The sequence below is a fragment of the Elaeis guineensis genome, chromosome 14, assembly GCF_000442705.2.
Source record: "Elaeis guineensis isolate ETL-2024a chromosome 14, EG11, whole genome shotgun sequence".
NCBI lineage: Eukaryota > Viridiplantae > Streptophyta > Magnoliopsida > Arecales > Arecaceae > Elaeis > Elaeis guineensis.
Genome location: NC_026006.2, coordinates 64,421,393 through 64,438,346, shown reverse-complemented (window position 1 = coordinate 64,438,346; position 16,954 = coordinate 64,421,393). Strand labels below are relative to the sequence as shown.

Sequence of the window (16,954 nt, the reverse complement as noted above, 5' to 3'; positions counted from 1 at the left end):
CGGTGATGGCATCCGCCAATCGGTCGCTCCGACCGCCAATCGGTCGGGCCGTTAGTCGGTCGGGCCGTCAGTCGGTCGGGCCGCCAGTCGGTCGGTCGGGACGTCAGTCGGTCGGTCCTCCCGGCCGTCAGTCGGTCGGTTGGTGGGTATCCTCCAACAGATGCTAACAGGAGGTCATCAATAAAATGCATGTGCGTTCACCAATCTTGAATCAGATTAAGATCACAGCTTCTGGTCATGCTCGTTTTGCACTGCATCGCACTTATCATAAGTTGATGTATGATATGTGATGCCTCCAATGGTAACTAACCTTGGTTCTTAGCCAGAGGAGTATAACATGAGGAGGCGGCAGAAAACGAACAAACAGCAGGTGAGGGCCCATGCCTGGGACTTTTCTCGCTGGCATTCCCTGTGCTGGTCTAATGGCTCTGCGGTATATATTAGAGCAGGTCACTTGATTGACTTGTGCGGGCATGCCAATCTATTTAAAGCCACTTTGAGCATCCAGTGTCTCCTCATTATTTGCCTTGCGATGTTACCATCAGCCGACTCTCCAGCTAGTGAATCAGATGCAGGCTTCAATACCGCAGTCAATGGAAATCTGTCGCACATCTTTGTTTGTAACTATTTCTCATAATCATGTAGAAAATCGGCACTTCTCATCTGCCGCTCTTTCTTGTCATCTTTGTTAGCGATCCCTCAAGAGGGAACTGATAAATAGGTGCGGAAATAATAACATAAGACAAAGGATGATGGTACTGGATTCGTTTCATTAGTCTCCTCTCTTTTATCATCCCTCGAAATAAATCATTATTATGATAGATTTGCAGCAGTCAACAGACAGGGAAAAGTCATAATGACACGCTCTTTTCTTGTACACGTATTAAAAGAGCACTTCTATAAAAAGCAGTGCATTTATCGTAAAAAAATGGATTAATGTTCATGTTAATCCGGCTTTAATATCCGACCCCAGGATAAGCGAGGTTTCGAGAGATACTCTCCGCGATCCACGACAACGTAATCTCTCGTTAAATGTATCATGTCTGGCCAAGGTTCTGGGCCTTCTGGGCTGCCGTGGGCAAATAAAGTCTACGGAAATTGACAACTGCGCGACACGTACCTCTATTCCTGGTGGGGTCTGCAGAAAGAAACCTCCAATTTGTGCCAACGTGGAGGCATTACATTACAACTTTATGCATCCTTGTAGATCTCATCACCAATCATTTTCTTTACTTTCCGTTTTATATAGTCTTCTATTAATTAATATTTATAGTATTTCTTTCCTCCTCGGGACGTGGAACAGATGCGGAAGCTAAGAAGAGAGAGAAAGCCAACCCGACTTCCGCGGCCCTCCTCTTCTGACGGAACCAACCCCACCACCATTCCAGCCATTGATGATAGAGAGGAATTCCTCTCGTGCGAGAGATCTCTGGATACCAGGAGAGGGGAAAAGAGCTTCGTTCCAACGACCTCCTCTCCTCAACTACATCTGGTTGGCGGCCAACATTCTCTTGTTTTTTTTTTTTTTTATATATATATTTATTTTAACTTTCCAATTTCTTATAAAACTATTTCCTATCAAAATAATTACGGAAAATATATATTAAAAAACAAAATTCCCTCTCTTTCAAGCCTGCATCACCATCGCCCTTCTCCCATTTCCCTGTCTACCCTCCCTCTCTTCCCTGGCGGTGCTTGCAAGCTTCTCTAATCCTTATTTTGTTATCTTTTCATAAATCTAGTGGTCAATGCCTTGAGGAAGGGAGAAAGGAGGAAAACAAAGGAAAAAAAAAAAAAAAAAGAAAAAAAAGAAGAAGAAGGAAAGCAGAGAGAGGGGGAAGGAGCGAAAATGCAGAACAATTTCCTGACCAGCATTCGTAGTTTAAAGCTGATCGACGGGTGCAAGGGGACGCAAGTATACGCCCTCAACCCGTCCTCCTCCGGCAGTGGCGTGGGCGATAAGAACCACCTCCGGCCATCCTTCTCCCTCCGATCCAAATCCATCCAGCAGAACCACCACCACCATCATTCCTCCTCCCTCGTCTTCGAGAATCTTCTGCCCTACGGCCTCCCTTCAGCAAACCAGATCGACCCCCCCATCGACCCCTTCCTCCGTCCCGTCGAACCCGTCTCCGCCCTCGCCGCCTCCTTTCGCCGCCTCTCTGACGCCACCGACCCCGCCACCCTCTGCGACCTCTACCTCGAGCAGCATTCCCTCCTCCGGCCCCTCGCCGACCTCAAGCTCCTCCGCCGCTCCCTCCGGTCCGCCCGCATCCACGCCCCCGACGTCCATCACCGCCTCGTCCTCTCCGCCTGGCTCCGCTTCGAGCGCCGCGAGGACGAGCTCGACCCCGCTCCTCCCCCACTTGCCTCCTGCTCCGGCACCAGCCCCGCTCTCGAGTGCCCACGCGCCGCCCTCTCCTCCGAACCCCTCCCCCCCGCCTCCCTCTGCCCCTGCCGCCACCACTCCCTCGCAGCCGCCGTCAAAAACTCGATCGCCGACGAGGAAGAAAGCGATGTCTGGTTCTGCATCGGCGACGAGGAGGTGGCTTGCGTGCGGTGCCGCGTGGCCACCCTCTCGAAGCCTCTGTCCACGATGCTCTACGGTGGCTTCGCGGAGGCCCAGCGCGAGCGCATCAACTTCACCCACAACGGCATCTCCACCCGTGGGATGAAGGCCGTGGATGTCTACAGCCGCACCGGCAGCCTCGACGACTTCCCCCCCGACACCGTCCTGGAGCTACTCGCCTTCTCCAACAAGTTCTGCTGCGAGGGACTCAAGGCCGCCTGCGACGCCAAGCTCGCCGCACTCGTCCGCTCCACCGACGACGCCCTCCTCCTTGTCGACTACGCCCTCGAGGAGATCGCCCACCTCCTCGTTGCCGCCTGCCTCCAGGCCTTCCTCCGCGACCTTCCCAAGTCTCTCGCCGATCCCGACATCACCGCCGTCCTCTGCACCCCGGAGGGCCGCGAGCGCCTCGCTGCCGCCGGCCACTCCTCTTTCGTCCTCTACTACTTCCTCAGCCAGGTCGCCATGGAGGAGGACATGAAGTCCAACACCACCGTCATGCTGCTCGAGAGATTGGGCGAATGCGCCGCCCCCGGGTGGCAAAAGCAGCTAGCTTTGCACCAGTTGGGCTGCATCATGCTCGAGAGGGGCGAGTACAAGGACGCCCAGAAGTGGTTCGAGGAGGCCGCCGAGGAGGGGCACGTCTACTCCCTCATCGGCGTCGCCAGGGCCAAGTTCAAGAGGGGCCACAAGTACACCGCGTACAAGCTCACCAACAGCCTCATCAATGAGTATGAGCCCGCCGGATGGATGTACCAGGAGCGCTCGCTGTATTGCATTGGGAAGGAGAAGATGGCAGACCTCAAGACTGCCACCGCACTCGACCCGACACTCTCCTACCCTTACAAGTACCGGGCAATTGCACTGATGGATGATGACAAGGTTGGTGCGGCCATTGCGGAGATCAACAAGATTCTTGCCTTCAAGGTCTCCGCCGACTGCCTTGAGCTCCGGGCATGGTTCCTTCTGTCACTCGAGGACTACGAGGGGGCACTGCAGGATATAAGGGCTCTCATGACATTAGACCCCAACTACATGATGTTCCATGGGAAGGTACATGGGGATCAGCTGGTTGAGGCTCTCCGGCAGCGCTTGAAGCAGTGGGATATGGCGGAGTGCTGGATGCGGCTCTATGACAGGTGGTCTGCAGTGGATGATATTGGTTCTCTTGCTGTTGTTCATCAGATGTTGGCAAAAGAGCCTGGCAACAGCAGTTTGCGGTTTCGGCAGTCTCTTCTCCTATTAAGGTAAGGCACTCTCTGATCATTTGCTTACAATTAAGCCTTTTTTCTGACACTTGTATCCTTTATGATTGTGAATTAGGTGCTGCTGAATGTTTGATGATGATCACAATCATGTCATGTAACATCATGTGACACTTGGGCGAAAATTAAGGAATCTAATGTTTCGATGAATTGTGTTGTCCAAAATCTTCCTTTGCTACCCAAGACTTTTAATTTTTTATTTGATCCTTTGGGATAGAGTGTTTTAAGTTAGTATTAGAGAAGCTGTCAGTAATACAAATATCTATTGACTAAATGGTAAATAGAGATGGATTCCACAAAGGAACTAACTGGTGAAGACTAGGATATACCTATCCCTGATGTTAAATGTCTATTGGGTTGAGCTGGTCGATGAGGTATGGTGGAACCAATTTTCAAGATGATTCATTTGAGAAAGATGTGCATCTTTTTATCACTTTGTTTGCCTCTTATGCTTGGGCGAATCCTATCATATGAATAGGGTACCAAGACTCGTTATTGCCCCTGTACTGAATGTCTTTACCAAGAGAAGTACTTCTCTGACACTTGGTATAGCAATTAGAGACGTTGGCTTATAGCAATTGTAACTTAGGCTTTAATCAGTATTTTCATCAATATGAAGAATTATTTAATAATGTAAAGTCAATGTTGTCTTCTCATTTGCTTAGAATTTTAGAATCCTTCCTGGTTTTTAAAGTTATATTCTGAATGCTCTTTTAAATTATTTTCTCTTAATGATTGCAATTCTACATTTCATTATATTAACATATAACTTGATCCATTCACAAATCAGAACCTTAAGATGATGATACCTTGTGTAAATGCTATGAATCCTGCTCAAGATATCCTCCACCCAATAATAGTCAATATGATTATTCAAGAAATCTCATCTGTTGAGGTATAATAGCCTTCCTTCATAAATGCATACAGATTCATTGTCTCCCATAAGTTGTCAAGAAGATGTCATCTATGAGCATTTATCTAATTGTCATCTTCTTCATATCCTCAAAATGGCTTTAGCTGTATTATGATGCCTCTTATTTATAAAGAAAGAAACTGCAAATTCTTATGTCAGAGCTATGATCTTGCTTCACAAAAGGCCAAGAACAAGTTCACTACCATTTGAATTATTTTTCCTTGTTTACTCAACTTCTACTGACATTGGCTGTCTCTGAATTCCAGCGCATGATCATCTCCATCCTCCTGATTCCAGTTTGGAGCCATTTGCTTCCCATGATTTCAATAAATAATTTGCATAGGCACTTTATAATGCAGTTTTTAGGCTGGTATATACAAAAGGCAGTATTGCCCAAATTTTAGTCTACTTTATATAGTGAGAGGTTTGTTGTTAAAACTATAGCCAATTAATAATCCATATTATACTTCTTTTGTTTTATTTACGAGCTGCAGCTTCATCAAGCCAGATTTTGATTGTAACCATTTGCAGGAATTTATTAAATCCAAATGGTGTTAAAGTCAACTAGGAAAAGTAACAAATTATGGTATTACTTGGACCCAGAGCATACTAAAAGCATGCTGGATATGTTTTTATTTTAGGTTAAATTGCCAAAAGGCTGCAATGCACAGTTTGCGGCTGGCCAGAAATCATTCAACCCATGAGCATGAAAGGCTGGTCTATGAAGGATGGATTTTATATGACACTGGTCACCGTGAAGAAGCATTGGCCAAGGCTGAAGAGTCCATTGCCATCCAGAGATCATTTGAAGCATTTTTCCTAAAAGCTTATGCTCTGGCTGATACAAGTCTGGATACTACATCTTCAGCATATGTTGTTCAACTGCTGGAGCAGGCCAATAGCTGTGCTTCTGATAATCTTCGAAAGGGGCAAGTAAGTACTAAATTAAACACCATTCAGAAAATATATTTGCTCTGTCATTCATGTAAATTCTATTGATTAATGTTTGTGATAAAATTCCACTTTTCTCCAGGCATATAATAATATGGGAAGTATATACGTTGACTGTGATATGCTGGATGAAGCTGCAGAATGTTACTTGAAGGCCCTTGACATAAAGCACACACGTGCACATCAGGGTCTGGCACGTGTTTGTTACCTCAAGAATCAAAAAAAAGCTGCTTATGATGAGATGACAAAGCTGATTGAAAAGGCAAAAAACAGTGCATCAGCATATGAAAAACGTTCAGAATATTGTGATCGTGACATGGCAAAGAGTGATCTTCATATGGCAACAAGGTTAGATCCAATGAGGACTTACCCTTACAGATACAGGGCTGCAGGTGAGTTCCTGATTGGTGTGCTCAAAACTTTTTCTTAAGGAATTTTTGTTTTGGCTAATTATTTTCCTAATTTGATTTCTCGGTGTAGTTTTTTTTTTTTTTCTTTTTTTCTTTTTAAAGTAAGTGTACCCAATGCAATAGTCTTACTGAATGGAAGAAAGAAAAATAGACAGAATGCAGGAAGAAAATATCTTACTTAAAATCACATTGCTGAGTCTTTGATCATGCCGTATTCGATACTTGTTGCCATTTTTGATGTTCTAATTACCTCATTCGAGGAATATATCATGAATTTGTTTGTAGTGTTCCTTGTATTTCTAATCTGCACTTCAGATCATTTTGCATCCTCTTGATCTTAGATGAGTTTATCATCATCTTCTTTATCTCTGATACAAGTCTTTTTGATAGCTAGTTATTGTTCAGTTTAACCTATTATTCTAATTGATCCTTAATGCTGCTCTGCTCCTTTACCTTCACTGAGTCTAGCTAGAAATGGATGGTCTTCGTTAGTCAAGCTTCTTGGTGTTCGTTTAAATTACTTTTTCTATTGAGTAAGCCTGTGAAGTTTCTGACACTAGGTAATGTGGAGCTTTCATCTCTTTGATGTATTGTTTTGCTTGTTTGCATGTCTAGCAGACTAGTTTGCCTTCATGGTGAAGTATCATGTGTTTGCAGTGACTTCATGTGTTTGCAGTGACTATGTCCCAATTTTGGATGACAAATTAATTGGTGCAAGCGACCAAGTTGTTGGTCCAAATGCTTTCATTTTCATCTTGAGAGTCCTGATATGCTATATAACTTTATGGCTTCCCACCATCTCAGAAGCATCCAAAAAGAAATGTGTAGTATTTTTTTTTTTTTTGTCATCTCATGAATTTATTTTAAATGCTTGTAACAATATCTAAAGAAATTGTGGACAGCTATTGATTAAGTAGCTGATGTAGATGAGTTAAGGATGTGCTCGTCCTGCTGATGCCAATTTGCGTACATTTACTGGCATCATTTCTTCCATGGTAAAGAAACTAGCACTATCAAGCCTTGTTCCAACCATTTGATGGCTATGGGTATACTTTATCCACTGGTTAAATAATAGACAGCAGCAGATGTACTGCAAACTAGCAACCCCATTTCTTCAATTTCCTTGGTAGTGAATAGTCATACTAATTTAGAATAGCCAGACCAAGACTGTCTACAAGACAGAAGACATCCAAACCAAACAAAATTTTTGCTTCTACTTTCTTTTGGTTGTTGTTTTTTTATGTGTTTAATTTAGTGACACTTATTTTGCTATAGTTTCCATAATCTGTTTGATGCATGAACTTCTTATTCATATAATTTACATTTCATGTGCAATATATAAACTGCATAAAATGTTTGGGCTGCTAAGTTCAGTGCATGTGGCAGCATGTGTGTGGCACAAGGGATTGACGCATGGGCTTTGCCTTGCTTGCATGACTCACAGCAGTCTCAATGAAACATGGAAGTCTCACGGGAAGCATAAATTGCTCTTAACCTCATTCAAGTTGATGGAATCTGAATCTTCTTTAAACAAAATTTATTATGTGGACATATATGAGCATTTTGCATTCAACCTAGTTTAATATATTTTAAGTTGCACATCTATTTAGAAGGATCTGTGACATAAATTCCCCCCTCTCCAGTTCTGATGGATGACCACAAGGAAGAGGAAGCGATTGCTGAGCTCTCATGTGCTATAGCTTTCAAGCCAGACCTCCAGCTTCTACACCTCCGTGCAGCATTCTTTGACTCAATGGGGAATGCAGAAGCCACAATCCGGGATTGTGAGGCAGCACTTTGCCTTGACCCCACCCATAGTGATACTGTTGATCTCTACAACAAAGCTTGCGGACGAGCTGATCCACCGAGTAAGTAGATTGTGCCATTGTTGCCTGTGCTCGAGTTTCGAGAGCTGAGAATGTGGCTTCAGTTGCATGCTCTTAGCAAAGAGGCTAAGGATGAAGGATACTTAAGAAGAGCAGTGCCAAGGCAATGAAAGCAGTATGTATATATCAATACAGGAGTTGTGAAATTTTTGAGGGTAAGACAGCATTGGGCGCACTGTTTGGAAGACCAGTGCTGTGAAAGTGTATGTCAATTTGACTGACGGCTGCAGCAAAACTGATGATCTTTTCTTGAGGTTCATCTATGTATTCTCTCAATGATCGTTTTTTTCCTCAAAACTTGATTGATGAAACAAATTTTCCACGAGCAAGAGAGGCCAAATGAATAATTTTCCTTTGCATGTGTCTGTTTACAGTCATCTGAAAATTATTATCGGTCCCGTGCACCCATAAATTGGAGAGGACCATTTTTATTTTTCTTTTGTCCCCCTTAACCCTTTGGTTTGGAATCAGAGAAGCCCTTTCTAATATTTCTCTTGGTTGGAATCAAGAAGGTTTTCCTTTCTGTGAAGAAAGCTCACTCTATTTTAAAATTTTAACAGTAACTTCGTGACAGCATAGAACCTGAAGAATCTGTGTTGTGGACTACTTAGGTCTAACGTGCTTTGCCACTAATTCTTTAAATTATGTGGTCATATAGCGGCAGGCAAATTGGAAGTCCAGACTACAAGAAATTCCTACTTCCAGTCCTTCCTTCGACTATTATAATGACTAGCGACACAGACATGCTGGAGTGATATGTGACAAGGCAAGGCAACAGCATGGTTTGTCAGTGGAATTCTTAACTCTGGTTTCAGATGCAGAAGCTCAAATAGTTCATGATTAAGGATGCTCCAGTATCCAGTAAAATATTTCATGATTAAGAATTCCACAGCTATCCTGCATTTGTGCATGCTTCATCAATTCATCATCCATCAGGAGCCAATTAAGCTAAGCTTCTCATGGACATGCCAATTTATGGCTAAGGCAAGCACTGGTTGTAAGAGCAGCATTTGCATTTCTGCAGAAAGTTTACCATATGAAACCAACATCACATATCAAGAATTTTGTCGGTTATTTTCAACAGGAAGGGTGATGATGGAAAAACTAACTCACATGAAAAATAATCAGGAGAAGGATATTTTGAATTAGTAACACCTCATTGCAGATCTGATTTCTACAAGTACAGGACTTGGGGCTTATATAGGGTAATATATCTACCCTGAAATACTGACATTATGAGGAAACTAATGACTATGGCAAAGGAAAGCATAAATTGAATATGGACACTTCATCATTCCTGCGAAGAGAGAAGATCTTTTACTGGCTCTAATATTTCTTTTTAGTACATTCTGCAATAGAAACTTGAGTTGTTTTGGGGAACAGGAGGGTCCAGCTTATTTTTCCATTTGCAAGCCGAAACAATACTACAATGGGGAAGAGAGGTTCATCTGTACACCTGTCGTTGCCCAATCATGCTCAGATTGCTTCAATATGTAACAATATTTAATCTGAAAGCAAAACCATTCATTAGGAATAAAAAAAATTAATCATCAGTTTTGGGCAAAATGAGCTAAATTTCTGAAGAACATATGACTACCCTCCATTTGGAACAACGCAGTGAGAAATACCAAGCCAAAACCTGTAGAACATCAAAACATCTCCATATCTTTTGAAAATAAAAAATTTATTAAATTCATGTCCTGTTAATTTAGCATGCAGATATACATGAGTATGTACTCATGTGTATAGATACTATGTGCTTTTGTATGTATGTATAATGCATGTATGTATGTGATTTTGTATGTATATCCATATGGATACACGTTTGTATGTATATATGTAATTATGTATGTATGTATATAGGTGCATATAGATATATCTATGTATATACGTACGTATGACTGCCTAAATTCTAGTATCGCTGAACCCTTGTGAAGTAATAGTGCCAACACCAAGCTACGTAAGATGCCTACAAGGCGTGAAAGGCTGCAAGGGGCTACCAGACAAGGATTATATCATACATCACATGCACGTGAAACGCCCTGATCCTAAACCTCTCTCGGAAATTCTTTGTGCACCGCGGGGCGGTGCAGAAAACCCTACGTCAAACGTACTATTTTATTCAATCGGTCTATTTAGTTATTATTTTTTAATATATATTTAATATCTATAATTTTATTTTTTTATTTAAAATTTTGAATAATAAAAATATTTTTATTTTTTAAAAAAATTATGACATTTTATGTCCATATTGTGATATCTTACATCTAAAAATGCATAGTTTTTATCCACATGATGTCATAATATAAGTAGGATATTATAATATACAAAGGATGTCATAATTTTTTTCAAAGAACATGGACATTTTCATCATTCAAAATTTTGAAACGAAAAAATAAAGCTATAGACATTAAATGCGTGTTGGAAAGTAGTTGAACAAAAATACCCCTTCCATATTATGATATCCTAAGTCATACATCCTAGATCATATTATGACATTCTGCATGCAGAAAGTCATAATTTGATGCAAGATATCATAATATGCACAGGATATCATAATTTTTTAGGCTGTATTATGACATCTACGTGTAGAAAGTCATAATATACCATAAGATGTTATATCTTTTTCTAAAAAATAAAGATATTTTTATTATATAAAATTTTTAAATAAAAAAATAAAATTATATGCATTAAATATGTATTAGAAAATAATATTTATGTGGATCAATTACATAAAATAATGTGCTTTTCGGATTTTTTACACCCATGGTACACAAAGAATTTCTCCCTCTTTGTAGCAACATCAGGCACAAAACCCTTTTATGCTGCGGAATCCATATTGAAGATTGCTGGGCCATGAACAAAATTTTTTTTTTACATCAAGTATAAAATTTCGAACACCAAAACATAAAAACCACGAACATTGTGCTACAAAGCCCAACCCAAACAATAATTCCAACGGCAAAAAGTTATAAAGGCCATGTTATCATAAACAAATTATGATCCAGTAAGAAATAAAGTTATCTAAAAAACAGAGTGCTTAACACGCTAGATCGGCCAGATTGTCAACTTCTAATCAAATGGACCTCTGCATACGGTTGGACACTTTGTCCCGTCAACGAATCCAGTCCAGCTTGACACGCCAGATTGGCCAAATTGAGAAGCCCTAATTTCTAAACCATTTTTGAGCCACTATAAATTACTGAGAAATTCTTTATGCACCGCAGACAGCAGATAATGTGACATAAAGTATAATATTTCATCCGATTAATTTATATAATTATTATTTTTTAATATATATTTAATATTTATAGATCGATTTTTTTGTTTAAAAATTTTATATGATGTAAAATATTTTTATCTTTTGAAAAAAATTATAACATTATATGATATAATATAATCTATGATGTCATAAAATAGTCTAAAATATTATAATATGAAAAAAATATTTTTTTAATATTTTTTTAATATATATTTAATATTTATAGATCAATTTTTTTATTTAAAAATTTTAAATAATAAAAATATTTTTATTCATTAGTAAAAACTTATGACATCCTGTGCCGTGCATATGCACGCAGAATATTATGATATAAACATAAAATATGATAATTTTTTTAAAAAATAAAAATATTTTTATCATATAAAATTTTTAAATAAAAAAATTAATTTATAAATATTAAATATATATTAAAAATTAATAATTATATAAATTAATCGGAGATCATGCACTCCACATAAGATTTTCCACGCTGCCCGCGGTGCACAGAGTTTCGCTAAACCGCCGCCACGCCTGGCTATATGCGCTGTTTCAGCCGGGCCAGAACCAAAATTTAGGACAAGGGTAATGCGTTCCATGCCTAATTAGCCTCGAATCACGTGCGATCAGGCAGATTTCAAAAACTTAGGGTTTCCGACTCCCACACGACAGCCTCCCGCTTCTCCGGCCCATTCGAAAAGGGCAAAAATCCCTTATAAAATCGCCCGCGACTCTTCCATCCCAATCGCTGTCCCGTCCTTCTCCTCCTTAGAGCCCGTGCGCGGAGCCGAGAGGAGCGAAACCCTAAATCGCTTCCTCCTTCGATTCGCCGCCGGAGGAGGAACTTCTTCGCTTCGGAGATCCCAATCCGAGGTATTGCTCTTGATTCTCTGATCCCGGTTTTTCCCTTTTCTCCCAGATCTGATAAGGTTTCATCCATACTTGCGTTTGCTATTTCATCGATCTCTAGCTTTTTTTTTTTTTTTTTCCTTGTCTGTGTACTAAGTTACGGGCTATTGACATGCGATTCATCTCCCCCTTTGTTTAATCCGGTCTTAGTTTCTGGATGAAGTGACCTTTTTTATATTAGTTATCTTAAGATGTTCTTGCTACGTTGTTATTTTAGATGCTGGTATCTTGTTTTTATGAGCCTTCGGGCTACAGTGTGATGGTAGGGTTTGGGGTTTAGGGTTTTGGTTCCGGTTTGGTTGCACAAGTCCTTTTTCTCCTTTCTGGGCATGTTTCTTTCCCTTGGGATTAAGAGGTCCGTTCCTTTAATTTCTCCAACGCCTTTACGCTTTATAGCGTTAAGGTCCTGCGAATCACCAATGTGCCTTATTTCTCCTTATTAAATTCTTTTTCCGGTTGCGTATGTGTTTTTTTGGGGGGCGGGGGAGGGGGGCAATGATGTTTGTATTGCAATTTGTTTTTGGTCATACTATAATTGGTCTTTAGATTTCTTACATAGTCGTTTGGTGTTTGACTCAGGATCTGCCTGACCATTTTTACTTTAATAATCAAAAAATTGGTATTTTTATCCACAACTGTCAAAGGCTTATGCAATAGAGATTCTCTTTCCTGGGCAAGGGAAAGATTTTCTCCTGATTTTGTCATGATTTCCGTCCTGTTACGGATATTTCATGTTGCTTGATTTGGGGAAATTTGCAAGTATGCTTTTGGTTGTGAAATTCCATGTCATAGTTAGAGAACATGAACGTAGTGTATATAACAATGATAGAAACTAAAGTAGGCAGTTTATGAATCTTTTCCAAGTTAGTAAAATATGATAAATGCTTCCACTAAGAATAATCGGTAGGTTTTCTGCAAATTAGATACCATGCATTTGATTTATCTGCCTAGTTTTGCTAATTTTAGTTTCCATAATCAGACTTCCTGGCTTGTGTTGTAGTTCGTAAAATGGCAATGGAGATTACCCAGATTTTGCTATCTGCCCAATCTCCGGATGGGAAGATTCGAACTGCCGCCGAGGAAAACCTCAAGCAGTTTCAGGAACAGAATCTTCCCCATTTCTTCCTTTCATTATCTGTTGAGCTATCAAATGACCAAAAGCCTCCGGAATCTCGAAGGCTTGCTGGCATTATCCTTAAGAATTCCTTAGATGCAAAGGACTCAATTAGAAAAGAAGAACTTACTCAGCGATGGGTCAGCGTGAGCTCTTCTATCAAAGTCCAAATCAAGGAATCTTTATTAAGGACTCTTGGATCATCTGTATCAGAAGCACGGCACACCTCGTCGCAAGTGATTGCCAAGGTTGCTTCTATCGAAATCCCCAGGCGGGAATGGCAGGATCTCATCAGGCAGTTATTAAACAACATGACCCAGCAGCAGGCACCTGCTCCTCTGAAACAAGCAACGTTGGAGGCATTGGGGTATATCTGTGAGGAGGTATCTCCTCAGGACTTGGAGCAGGAACAAGTGAATGCTGTTCTAACTGCTGTTGTTCAGGGTATGAATCAGACAGAGCATAACTTTGAAGTCCGACTGGCTGCTGTCAGAGCACTGTATAATGCTCTTCTATTTGCTCAGACTAACTTTGACAATGAGATGGAGAGGAATTTCATCATGAAAGTTGTGTGTGAGACCACTGTATCTAAAGAGCTGGAGATTAGACAGGCAGCCTTTGAGTGCCTTGTTTCTATAGCCTCTATGTATTATGACATTCTTGAGCCATACATGCAGGCATTGTTCACTTTGACTGCAAATGCTGTGAGGGGAGATGATGAGCCTGTTGCTCTGCAAGCTGTTGAATTCTGGAGTTCTATCTGCGATGAAGAGATTGAACTCCAAGAAGAGTATGGCGGAGCTGATGAAGGGAACTCTTCTGTTCATTCTCATTTTATTGAAAAGGCTCTTCCTTTGCTAGTACCAATGCTTTTAGAAACGCTGCTGAAGCAAGAGGAGGATCAGGACCAAGATGATGGTATCTGGAATCTGTCCATGGCTGGTGGGACGTGCCTTGGACTTGTTGCAAGGACTGTCGGGGATGCAGTTGTGCCCCTTGTGATGCCTTTTGTCGAGAGTAACATAACAAAGAGCGATTGGCGCAGCCGTGAGGCTGCCACTTTTGCATTTGGGTCTATTCTTGAAGGTCCGTCTCTTGAAAAGCTCACACCACTGGTTCATGCTGGATTGGATTTCTTGCTCAATGCAATGAAAGACCAAAATAGTCATGTCAAGGACACAACAGCCTGGACTCTTGGAAGGATCTTTGAAATACTGCATTCTGCAAGTAGTGCTTACCCAGTAATAACTCCAGCAAACCTTCCTCGTATCATGTCCATGTTGTTAGAAAGTATCAGAGATATCCCCAATGTGGCTGAGAAGGTTTGTGGAGCCATTTATTTTCTTGCCCAGGGTTATGAGGATTCAGGGCCAAATTTGTCAGTTCTCACACCTTTTCTTGGTGACATTATTTCAGCTCTTCTTTCTACAGCTGATCGTGCAGATACTAATAATTCTAGGCTTCGATCTTCTGCATATGAGACATTGAATGAGATAGTTAGATCCACTAATATATCCGAAACTTCAAACATGATAGCCCATCTACTTCATGAAATCATGAACAGATTAAGCCGGACTGTAGAGCTTGAAATAGTGTCCTCTGATGACCGGGAAAGACAAAGTGATTTGCAAGCCCTGCTTTGTGGTGTTGTTCAAGTAATAGTTCAGAAACTGAGTGGCTCAGATGAGACAAAATCCATAATTCTTCAGTCTGCTGATCAGATGATGATCTTGTTCCTTCAAATCTTTGCTTGCCGCAGTTCTACTGTGCATGAGGAAGCAATGCTTGCTATTGGGGCCCTTGCTTATGCTACCGGACCGGAATTTGCCAAGTACATGCCTGAGTTCTATAAGTATTTAGAAATGGGCTTGCAAAATTTTGAGGAGTATCAAGTCTGCTCCATCTCAGTTGGGGTGGTTGGTGACATCTGCCGTGCCTTGGATGAAAAGGTTCTTCCCTTTTGTGATGGTATCATGAGTCAACTCCTCAAGGACCTCTCTAATTCTATGCTCCATCGGTCTGTCAAGCCTCCTATATTCTCATGCTTTGGTGATATTGCCCTTGCAATTGGTGAGCATTTTGAGAAATATGTTCCGTATGCATTGCCAATGCTTGAAGGAGCTGCAGAGCTCTGCGCACATCTGGATGCCAGCGACGAGGATATGCTGGATTATGGAAACCAGCTTAGACGAGGCATTTTTGAGGCTTACTCTGGTATACTTCAGGGCTTCAAGAATGCTAAAGCAGAGCTGATGATACCTTATGCAAACCATTTGTTGCGGTTCACTGAATTAGTCTTCAAGGATACGAACAGGTATACATTGCTAAAATGCATGTTTTGGATTTCTATAATGTGCAGTAATCATTTTGACTGTTTTTCAGGGATGAGGGAGTGACTAAAGCTGCGGTTGCTGCGATGGGTGATCTTGCTGACACGCTCGGTCCAAACACAAAGGTCTTGTTCAAAGACTGCACTTTCTATATTGATTTCTTGGGGGAGTGTCTTCAGTCTGATGATGACCAGTTGAAGGAGACTGCAACTTGGACCAAAGGGATGATTGCACGAGTGTTGGTTTCCTGAGATGGAGCCTATTTTGTAGTAGGATGCTGGTCCATTTCCTGGTTATACTCAATACCATAATATTTCAGATCACAGCAGTTGTCGCAAGGTCGTAGGTGTTGTTTTTTGATAGCTGTTCAGGGTTTTTGGACCTTAGCATGGCAGTGTTTTGCCACTCAAATGGGTAATAGTGATGGCTGTGGTTCTTGAGTGTGTTGTTTATCTATTGCATCCACTACTATGTGGTGAGCAGTCATTTGGAATGGTGTAGCTGTCCAATTCATTGGATACAAACTATGTATCATTTGTTAAAAAAGGTTTTGATTTCGTTCTTCCAGGATAGGGAATGGCTGGGTTCCTACCGAAAGCAGGGAAGCCATGTGCCTTACAATATACATCTAAATCTTATGATTGAATATTTGTTTGGGTTAATCTTGCAATATCTAAGTAAATGTCCAAGCTCGATACTCAGCCGTTTACTCGGAGATGAATCAGAAAGGTCTCTCTTGGTGATGTCATGGTGGGGGTTCTCTGTAGTGGGTGGGCTTTTGACAGACATTGACAGTCCAAAACAGGGAAGTTGAAATCAATGGTTGATGATACATGTGATTACAACATCTATGAAAGATTTTTTTCTCTTTATGTTGAATTCTATAAAATCTAACCAGCAAATCGTCTCTTCTACTTAAATTATTTGCAGGATGGTGATTATTTTCAAATATTCATCTTTGAAAAATTTGAAAACATGGTGCACCAGCCAGAATTGATAGGGAGGGCTGACATATTGGATTTCATGCCAGAACATGTACTAGAGAAAAGTCTCCCAAAGAAAGGTGCGCAAATAACAGAGTAGGAAAAAAAGATGTCGCCCTCCGCAGTGAGTGGCATGAATCGATCGACCCATTGTTGATTGCTCGCCGGCTGGTGAGCGACTCACGTGAACACAACTCATGATTAGAAGAGAGAGGAAAATTACGGGTAACTGGCCTCTTTTTATTACATTCTGTCCTTTTTTAAGTTTAAAAAATGGAGGCAAATTTGTTTGCTGTGTCTAGGCGGCGGTACCATGCTAGTCTCATTTTTGGTACACTAGGTCTCCAGTTTGAACCTGCGCTCAG

The 16,954-nt window shown here is 41.1% G+C and overlaps 2 protein-coding genes across 3 annotated transcripts; both read left to right on the top strand.

Annotated features, from left to right (window-relative positions):
• The first annotated feature begins 1,346 nt into the window (after positions 1–1,346).
• LOC105057133 (ethylene-overproduction protein 1) lies at positions 1,347–8,427 on the top strand. Its single transcript, XM_010939610.3, has 5 exons — positions 1,347–1,492; positions 1,743–3,816; positions 5,389–5,680; positions 5,781–6,090; positions 7,752–8,427. Exons 2-5 carry the CDS (start codon positions 1,850–1,852, stop codon positions 7,982–7,984), a joined length of 2,802 nt encoding a protein of 933 aa, XP_010937912.2. The 5' UTR covers positions 1,347–1,492; positions 1,743–1,849; the 3' UTR covers positions 7,985–8,427.
• Positions 8,428–11,812: 3,385 nt separating this feature from the next.
• LOC105057134 (importin subunit beta-1) lies at positions 11,813–16,171 on the top strand. Of its 2 annotated transcripts, none has more exons than XM_010939614.4 (3): positions 11,813–12,126; positions 13,142–15,590; positions 15,659–16,171. In XM_010939614.4, exons 2-3 carry the CDS (start codon positions 13,171–13,173, stop codon positions 15,855–15,857), a joined length of 2,619 nt encoding a protein of 872 aa, XP_010937916.1. In that variant the 5' UTR covers positions 11,813–12,126; positions 13,142–13,170; the 3' UTR covers positions 15,858–16,171. The 2 variants fall into 2 exon arrangements, with proteins under 2 accessions (XP_010937916.1, XP_010937915.1); XM_010939613.4 differs by having other exon boundaries at positions 11,814–12,126; positions 13,163–15,590.
• Positions 16,172–16,954: the final 783 nt, after the last annotated feature.